General features: G+C 38.9%; 1 protein-coding gene across 1 annotated transcript in view; it reads right to left on the bottom strand.

Annotated features, from left to right (window-relative positions):
- TGFBRAP1 (transforming growth factor, beta receptor associated protein 1) overlaps positions 1–9,863 on the bottom strand; it is a 33,278-nt gene that overhangs the window by 7,183 nt on the left and 16,232 nt on the right. Inside the window, exons 4-6 of the mRNA XM_009879376.1 lie at positions 8,682–8,764; positions 2,206–2,547; positions 960–1,017 (exon numbers count right to left, since the gene is read on the bottom strand). Coding sequence (XP_009877678.1) covers positions 960–1,017; positions 2,206–2,547; positions 8,682–8,764 — 483 coding nt within the window. The remainder of the gene's footprint in view (positions 1–959; positions 1,018–2,205; positions 2,548–8,681; positions 8,765–9,863) is intronic.

Genomic DNA, 9,863 nt, shown 5'->3' with positions numbered 1-9,863 from the left:
AGAGTGTCCCCAAAGGGATTACTAACAGGTAAAACCCACAGATCTTGCAGACTGTGCTCACTGCCTATAATCAGATGGACAGTGTCTCTCAAGAGACAGGGAACTACTGGAGAAAGTCTAGCAGAGGGCAATGAAGATGACTGGGGGACTGAAGCATCTTTCTTACAAGGAAAGGTTGAGAGAGCTGGGACTCTTCAGCGTGGAGAAGGCTGAGAGGAGACCTCAACATCTATAAATATCTAAAGGGTGGGTGCAGGGAGGATGGAGCCAGACTCTTTTCAGCAGTGTCCAGTGACAGGACAAGGGGCAATGGGCACAAGCTGGAAGACAGGAAGTTTCATTTAAATATGAGGACGAACTTTACTGTGAGGGTGACAGAGCACTGGCACAGGCTGCCCAGGGAGGTTGTGGAGTCTCCTTCTTTGGAGACTTTCAAAACCCACCTGGATGTGTTCCTGTGCGATGTGCTCTAGGCAATCCTGCTCTGGCAGGAGGGTTAGACTAGATAATCTCTAGAGGTCCCTTTCAACTCCAACCATTCTGTGATTCTGTGAAATAAACTCCCACTTGCTGTCAGTGTCTGCCCTGAGATTACAATACTGCTTTGCTGTGTGTACACAAACCGATCAGCAGAGGATATGTTGCTGAAGTCCCTCAAACATCTTTCTAAGGGATTTCCTGATTATTTTAGCACTTCTGTCCAACTTTTAAGAGTACTAACATATGTTCTGGTATGCACAGTTTTGCTTAAATATAGCATACAAGCATCTAAATAGCTGTCATCTTCAGTGAGCTCTTCAGGGTTTTCACATCTAGCATATTAATTTATCCAAGGCAGGCTCAGCATACATTTCTCATACACACACCAGTACTTTTCAGTCAGATAAATTAGCACCTCAGATTTTTATCTCAGAGGTAAACTGGTATTTGGAGTGTTTTACAGATGACAGTATTCTAACCTGAAGTGCTGCAGCATCCTGACCATTGTAGTGATATAGGAGACCAAGGGCAAAATATCTGCACAGAAAGAAAATATAATATTAAAATCACTAGATCTTTCTACCAATTTCATTATGATTTGATTACCACAGAATAATAATTATTTTCTTACAGCATCTTTCTTAGGTGACGTGTCAAATTGGAGATGCTTCCCATGCCGTTTTTTTAATTTTATATACAGACTTAACATAGAGCTCCAAATAATAAATACTCCTCCGACAGTTAATCAGCTGTCACTAAATCAAATTTTTATGATGCTTTTACTCAAGACTCTGTTTTACTATCATAAACGTTTTTTTCTTTACTGCAGCATGAAATCAAGTCAGGCAAGGAAAAGCTTTGTACAGTGTCACTGCAGAGTCTTTTTTGTGTCCTGTAATAAAAGTGCAGCTAAAGCTCTATAATGGCTGTTCTCATGGAATCATGTTCTACCCTTCGCAAAGTTTGCCATGCAAACCACACTTATCAAAGGGATTTAACAGAACACCTGAAATAAATGAATCTACCCTAAATCTAAACACAATCGAAGACTCCACCTGCTGTCAACTTACCTAATGTTACTACCGTACCACACAGTTTAAAGATTAAGAAATTCAATCCAAGACAGAGATATTACCTATGACTGGACTTGGTTTTATATGCATTTACTATCTAGTGTTTCCTGCTTAACGACAGTCAATTCTCCACCTGCTGGTGTCTCCCATTTACAGTCATCTCAGGCAATCTCCCTTTGGTCAATGAGTGAGAGCACAGAAAGCACACAATTCTAAAGTAAGATCTTTTTCCATGAATAAGCAACCACAATTTCAAAGCCACTTGCTGGTTAATAGCTTCTACCTAAGGTAGCACATGCACCTTTTCATTCTGTCCAAGTACTACCACTGGGTCCATTCAACCCTCACATTGTCACAAGGGCAAACAAATATTTATTTGTTTTCTCCAAAATTTGTATCAATCCTTTATTTCTGTGTTGGACACAGAAACGTTCAGAGAGATCTCTGTATTTACCAGCATAAAGACAGAATGCATTTCTTTTACCTCAGACTGTCCACTAATACCTTCTCACTAACTTTTTTGTAAAGTTGTCTTTTGGAACTTAAAGCACAGAAACTACGAGTATTTGAACACATTCATCTAGAAGCCAATAGCATTTAAGACAATTTTCCATCTGGTCTCAAAGGTGAAACACTCAAACAATCCACTCACTTTTTGTGTTTTTCCAGCCAGGCAGCACTATCTGTTAAAAGACAGAAGTTCTCTGAAACGAGTAGATCCAGCAGGCTTTCATGATTTGCCTCTGCGTACAGTTTGAGTAAAGCTGTGTCGATATCTTCCTTGTAGCCATTTGCAACCTCAGTGCTGCGGACTTCGTTCAAGTAACTCATGAGGAATCGCTTGCATTTTGTCATCTTCTCCTGGTCCCCTTGCGTCAGCTGGTTTAGGTCCGCGTACTCATGCAGGGGAGGATGAGACCGTATAAATGAAGAAGAAGTAGGCAACAGGAAGGGGTAGAGAGAGATCAGCTCCCGGACATCAAGCTGGCCGCTTCTGCAATTACAGTGTCAAACTAGATGAAGCAAAAAAGAAAGAAAAAGTATACATAGGCACAAAAAAATAACATACTAGGAATGCGTGCTCACATATGCTTAGAGTCAGGACACTAACAGGTTGTCAGTTTTTGGAAGTTACTGCCTTCTCCGCTGGAGAAAATATATCCAGAACAGATTTAGTATTATTTTATTTTTTGCTATTTCTATCCAAATCTTCCTCCTCTAGACATTGAAAGCTCTGAGAACTCAGAGACTGGCCAGCCTTTTGCTTTTGACATCCCACAGCTGTTCTGTGGCACAGAAAAAAAATAAAAAAAAAATCAAAAAATCAGCTGAATAACCTTAGTGCAGTTCCTAGGACTGTCCCAGATTTCATCCATACATTATGGCAGGGGAAAAAAAAAAAGAAATGGAGAACGTGAACCCTTGTACCCTTTCAGACAAGCTATGAAGACTGTGCAAGTGTAATTCTATACAAAAGAGAAACTTCCTGTAGAAACCTAAAGCTCTCAGACCATGTATTTGGATGATAAAAATGTTCTTGCCAACCCTGAAATGCACCAGATTCTTCATTTCACTAACTTCTTCATGAGGTTTTGAGAAATGAACCAGAAATTATGCAGCCTTCAAACCACCAAGCAGTAGCCTATTGTACAGGCACGGGTCGTGGGTGTCCACCTGACATATCAGCTACTACTGAGTGGCTTTTCCACTTCGCATGTGAAGGGCATCTATACTTTAACCATAGATAAAGTAACATAGATATGCTACATAAAACACTTTTCTGTCAGCCTTGATTGAAGATATTCTTCAAGTATTTGAAGAATACATGTTGTGACATAAAAATAAAATGAGGTTTTTTTCACACATGGCAAACAACTCCCCCATTTTGGCAGCTAGAATGCTTCCTCCTTCCAGGCCTTGATTTAGAACAATAGCAAGAAATCAGGATTTATATTTTATTTCACTGTCCAAGACATTATTCAGAATTGCTCCTTAAAGATGAGCATTCCTGAAATGCAGCAGATATTGTAGCAAGTAAAACTTTCAAAAAAGAGTTCTTATCTATCCAGTGATCAGCAACCTCAGAAGGGCTTTGCTTTCACAGCCTCGATTGGAAAGAATTCCAAAAAGACACAGGTTTAACCATAGAACTGGGTAAAGCAGAAGATTTCTCCAGGAAATGAAGTGTGAAAGATCCTCACAAGCAGGCTCATCCCTTCCCTGCTGTTGTGAAGTAACTAAAGAAGTGGGGCACAGCCCAAGTTGCTCACTTCTTGCCAGAGAGACAGTTCCAAAACCATCCAGGAAGTAGGAACCAGTAGAAGGCATCATCATGGTAACACCTACGCAAAACTTTTTTTTTTAAAAAGTAAATACTGTTCCTTGGCTACAAAAAAATCTCTACCAGAAGAATGAAATTCTGGAGACAGCAGCAACAGCAAATTTAAAATAACAAGTGTTCCGTACCAGAACCTAGTGACCACAACGCATGGGAACAGCAACTTGAACTACAGAGGACGAACTTGAACAGAGAAAAACCTGAACATAGGAAACCTTCCTAGAAGAGGTTTGAATAGCATGTTTTTCTGATTTGTACACAGAGCTCCTGTTGCCTAAAAAACACCTCCACACTAAAAAGGCCAGTCTCTAAGCAAGAGTAAAGTGTTCATGTGCAGATTTCTGCAGTTAAAATTATCTTTTAATCCCTTTTTTCAGAATTGATATTTTGTTTTGAAATTCTTTTCTTTTGAAACTGAACGCGAAAGTAGACCAGGACTTTTTTTTTTTTTTTTTAAGAGGCACAATAATCACGTAGCAAGTTCTGTCAGTGGTGTGACCTGATGGTTCAAAAAGCATTTGAGCTTTCAGTATGAACTCATTACAGTAACCTAACTGCAGCTTTGGATAGGCCAACTACCTGTGAAAGCTTAAGACTTGAGGACCACCAGATAAAACATATTCCACAAGATGTATTACGCTATAAAGTTAACCCTATTTAGAGAAAGATGAGATTTTTTTTTCCCCTCCAAGATGCTTCATAGATTTGTTTTAGAATAAAAATCAAGCCATAACTTGAATAACATCAACAGGCTGCTCAAAACTAATGCAGAAGTAAGAAGTCTTGACAAATCTGCAGAAACTCACGGATGAACATTAATTCCCTTGCTGGCTATGTTGTCAAGTATTTGGAGATGGCCTAAGCTTGAGATGGAGACTACAACCATGACAATGGATGAAGAAGTTAAAATGCTATATACCTAACATGCTACTTTTAATAAGTTCTAAAACATTTTCCAACTAAAGCAGCAAAAACATAATATATAAATCACAACTTTATTAGCAAAATCACAATTCTGCATTGCTTGAAACAGAATTTTTTAGACCAAATAAGCCCCACTGTGACAGCTCATTCAGTTTCAGGTTCCTGGATCAAACTGAAGAAAGTTCTCCTCCCTTTGTTGAACTATTTGAGTTTCAGTAAAGCTACCACTTATGCATTCTTTCATCTTGCCATCCAGTTCTTCCTAGATGAGGCAGGAGTCAGCTACTTTACCTCTGAACTTCACAGATTCTGGCTCTAACGACTGTCTGTTTCCAAAAGAAGTATCAAAATCAGCTTCCAAGTCAGGCTAGCTCAAACCCTGAGCTGTGGATCACCAGCGGTTCTCTCCTCAGATCTGACTCAGGCTCACATTGTAGTTCTGCCCTCCCCACGGTGACCGCAATCAGCAATCAAGCAGCCTCCTTAAAAACACAGTATCATGCAGAAAAAACTTCAGAAAAATACCAAATGCTGCCCAATGACCCCACCTGCATGAATGGTTAACATTCATCTCAAGGCTTATGGCTTCTGGGATCTGTGGATGCCTTGTTGATCTTTCTACCACATTTGGAGGAAAGAACAGCTACAAAGGACCTCACCTCTCTTGAAAAACACCTTTGAGTCTTCAACTTCCAGCATCTCAGGTTTAGCAAAATATAGCTAGCAACTTAACACAAAGTAGAAAACAGGCTCTTAAGACAAGTCAAGCTGTCAATGTTAAGAGGCAACTTCCCTCTGAGTAATTCTGTGCTAAGTCTTTTGGGCTTCCTAGAGACAAACAATGCAACAGGCAGAATCTGCAAGTTTCAGGAAACTTAGGTCTAAATTCATACACTTAAATTTACAGATAACAGAGATGTCAAATATGCCTACATGATTTAGCAGTGTTGCCTAGATCCCACTGGCTGTAACAGAAGATTACGTTCTTGAATCACATTTAAGATGCAAACCTCAAACCAAGTCCTACTTCTTATGTCTTCAGGCATGAGTATCAGCAATTTTTTAATCTTTTCAGTGGAAGAGAGACTTCAGCTATGTCTCCTATATGCTTTCCCAGGTGAGACAACACTGTGTCAAGAGTTAACATTTTGATTTGTTAAAAGAGCAAAGTTTAGAAGAGTTCCAGTATCTGGCATGTCAGACTGTAAACAACATCTAACCAGTGTAAGGACATAACCACACACACTGGAAAGAAATGGTTTCACCATAACAGCTACAAATATCTGGGTGAGACAACTAGAATTTAGCAAACAGTCTGCTAAACATCACTGTTTGGTCTGTGTGTGAGCTTCTGAGGACAGCAATGTGAAACAGCAAAAAATATAATGTATGTATCACAACCATGTAACAAAATCAACTCTCTAATAGCTTATAACAGAATTTTTCAGACCAGAAAAGCCCCACTGTGACAGCTCGCTCAGTTAAATGTTTCTGGATCCAGCTGAAGAAAGTTCTCCTCCCTCTGTTGAACTATACAGAGTAAAAGCTACCACTTCCCTTCCTTTTTTGTCAACCTTCTTCGGTATTCAGAAGTATCAGCATAACCAAAAGAAACTTAACGGGAAAGTATTCAGCTAAAAAGTTTCAGTATTTAAGAACTACAAAGTTAAGCATAAGATGTAACAATATCTTGGCAAGGTTATTCAAAAAGGATTATTGATGCAAGAAAACGAGATCTTCAGTCCTATATAAGCATTTCCCTGCTAGTCTGCAACTGTCAGGTATTTTCTGAGGAGTGACAGAACCTCACTTTGTATTTGACCAGAAGTAACATCAAATTCTCGGAAGCACTGTTGTCATTCTGTTTCACTGATAAATCCATCTTCTTTCAAACAGGTACCAAGTTTCCCTTTGGCATTTTAAGACTGAAGCTATTTCTGACTAACGCTGCCTTCAGATACCTGCAGGGAAACACATGGGTACAGGAGGAAGTGTTTGCACAGACTGCCAAGCTCTTCCCCATTTTTCTGCTGAGCATCAGTAAGTCTAAAATGAACAAGATTATTTGAGTGCATATTGGGACATAACCAGATATTACTTGAACTGGGTGTGTTCACTAGGGCTGAAAATCAGGGAATCTGGATTCTCGAAGGATTTTTTCAGAGTTACAAAAATACTCTGAATAGCTTATGTATGTCTGACCAGAAGAAAAGCAGAGAAAACTTAACTTTGCTTTCTACCCACAGCAGACTTCAGCTATTCCTGAAGAGCTCTTCTGCTCTGGAGCTGTAGCTTTTAGAGGAAGGGACCCTGGCATGTTCCAAAATTCAGGCCTGGACATCACATTTTCTCATGAAGGATGTTTCCTTCTGTAGAGAGGCTTCCATGATCCTGTTCATTAAAGCTCATTTGTCAGATGGACTCCTAGTTGGACGGAAGCTGCAAAACTGATTTTGGCTCCTTCCATAAGGTGCTGGAGGAGCTCACTGCAGGATACATCTCCCTCTTTTCACTGCTTTTAAAAAATTCTCCAGTCACTACCAGCAAGGCAAGGCCCCCAGATTAGACCCCACAGAAAATTACTGCCAGGCAGGGTGGAATAAAGTGATAGAAAAGAAGCTGAAGTATCAGCCATAGTAAAAGACAGCTGCAGAGGTACACAAGTCTGGCCAAGACAATTCATAGCCAGTACAACCTCAACAAGCCATTTTACAAAAAAAAAAAACGTTAAAAAAAAAAAAAAGTCCACGGTTCCCACTTGTGAGAACATTCCTAACTATGAACAGTTTGTACTTCTACTTCAGATACATAACACAGTTGCGACTCAGTCTAGTGTCTGGAAGATCAAGGGGAGGATGAAGGTTGCAAGTTGCTTGTTCATGCCAAAAAAATTAAAGGTGATACAGAAGTGGCTGTGGCCAAAACACATTGCCATTAAATGATGTTCAGATCTTTCCTGCCATTCTCTAATTACTCAGTGTACACTGCCCGTTCAAGCCCAGTGCCTCCGATTATCCTGGTAAGCTGGAAGGAAAATGGCAAAGTCTCTCATCAGTAGTAACATCCCCCAAAGCTTTGGTCTCCTTGTTACATTTCTATAAATCCAAGGACAACTTTTCTTATACTGCACACACTTAGAACATACAACAAATTGTTTTACCTTAAATTAGTTTTGAGTCTATGGAATAGAATTAAAGTGTATTTTAGAGGACAATAAGGAGAGTTATTTTATGTAGTCTGCACAGATTACACTAACTCTGGACAGTGCCCCATCACAGAATGAGGCACAGCTAGCAGAAATGAAATTACTAGGTAAAATAAAGACAATGATCAGGTTTGTTTGTTTTGTTTTTAAAGAAGTGGAATACCAAGGTTAATTTGCAGGCAAGCACTTGCTGAAACAGCTAAATCAGAAACATGTCAGAACAAATCAGAACAAATAATCTGCAAAAGGCCTAGCAGAACAAGTGTTAAAACAAATTCAGTATCAGCATCCTCCAAAAAAATTTGTGCAATTGTGTGAATAATATTTAAATTGTAACTAATATTTAAATTGTAAACTTGTGTTAAATTTTCATTTAAAAAAAACCCCCAAAAGTAAAAAAATCCCTAAATTTCTACATGTACAACACTCAGACTACAGGATTATAGTCTTAATGCTACTGTAAAATAGCACAGCAAAAATCAGTTGCATTAACTCCTCAGTTACAAAGCTTTTTCAACATTTTTGTGTTCTTACACCCAATAAAACCATTTGAACACAGGTGCTTGAAAAAAAACATTCAAGTGACTAAGTTCTCAAAACCAAAACCACTCAGTCCTTATTCGAAGAAGGTAAATTAATACATTTCTTATCACACAATTACCTGAAGAGTTCTTTTGCCTCAAGGAACTGAAGCTGTGCAAACTGTATAAAACCTGCTTGCTGCAGGATTCGTTTGTACATTACCTACGAAAGAGAAGGGGGAAAAGATTTATTATACTAATAAGGAGTTATTTACATAGTGCTAGTCACTACTGCAATAACTACCTGCCACAAACACTGAAGATGTGATCTACAACCAGAACTGTCAAGTTATATGCAAAATAAAGCTTTGATCTTGTACATTTTAAGCTAAGTGTACCTGAATGTAATGAATCTGCTGCCCAGATTCAGGTTCTTAGGCAAAAATGCATGAACATAACACTGTTCACAAGTACTTACTAAAAGTCAACCAGTAGCAAGTGTAAGTTTTCTTATTCAAATAATAGCTGAGATCAGTCTGACTCATCTCAAGCTTTTGCTTGTATTTATAAAGGTAAAAGGCAGTGATCACCTTAGAAGTCGCCCATGACTCAGCAGAGCACAAAAAAATAATAATTTAAACTCAAAGGTGGTCCTGCTTCACCACACACAGCCAACTTTCTCCCCATCTCATCACACTTACGCAGCAACCTTGCTAGCGATTCTCAGTCTCATCCCCAGCTGATGAGTGTATTTCTGACATTTTGCCAGTTTTGGGTTTTTTTCTCAACAAAAATACTTTCAAAGAAGTTCAATATATCCAATATGTAGTACGTTATGCAATGTATGTAAAAATATGGTTAAAGAGAGGAGCACAAAAAAACCATAGAGGAAGTTACGTGTTATGAAGTTTTTACTGTTAAGGTAATACCTAGACAGAAAAACATTTACAAGAAGTTCACTAGAAGAACACAAAACTACTCTCAATGCTAGGTATTTACTTAATCCAAACGGTCAGTTAGTTGCTACAAGATTAAATTAAACCCTCATGCCCAGAATATTTTCAACTGCAAATGAGAATTATCAAAAGCAAGGAATGTAAACTGCTCTGTAAAGCATCTACTCTTTGTGACAACACTGGCATTTCGCGAAAACACCTGCCGATATCCACATGTCCCCAGCTTTTCCCTTCAACCTTCTCGTGACTATACAGCTTTCTGCTGTGCAGTAGGATACATGCAGGCTGTTATTAATAACATACAAATTAATAACAGTGAAAGCACCCAGAGAAACTGAACACAAACGACATATTCCAGGCCGAAAC

The sequence above is a fragment of the Apaloderma vittatum genome, unplaced genomic scaffold, assembly GCF_000703405.1.
Source record: "Apaloderma vittatum isolate BGI_N311 unplaced genomic scaffold, ASM70340v1 scaffold13122, whole genome shotgun sequence".
Lineage (NCBI taxonomy): Eukaryota > Metazoa > Chordata > Aves > Trogoniformes > Trogonidae > Apaloderma > Apaloderma vittatum.
The sequence above is the reverse complement of the archived record's forward strand: the minus strand, read 5'-3'. Positions and strand labels throughout refer to the sequence as shown.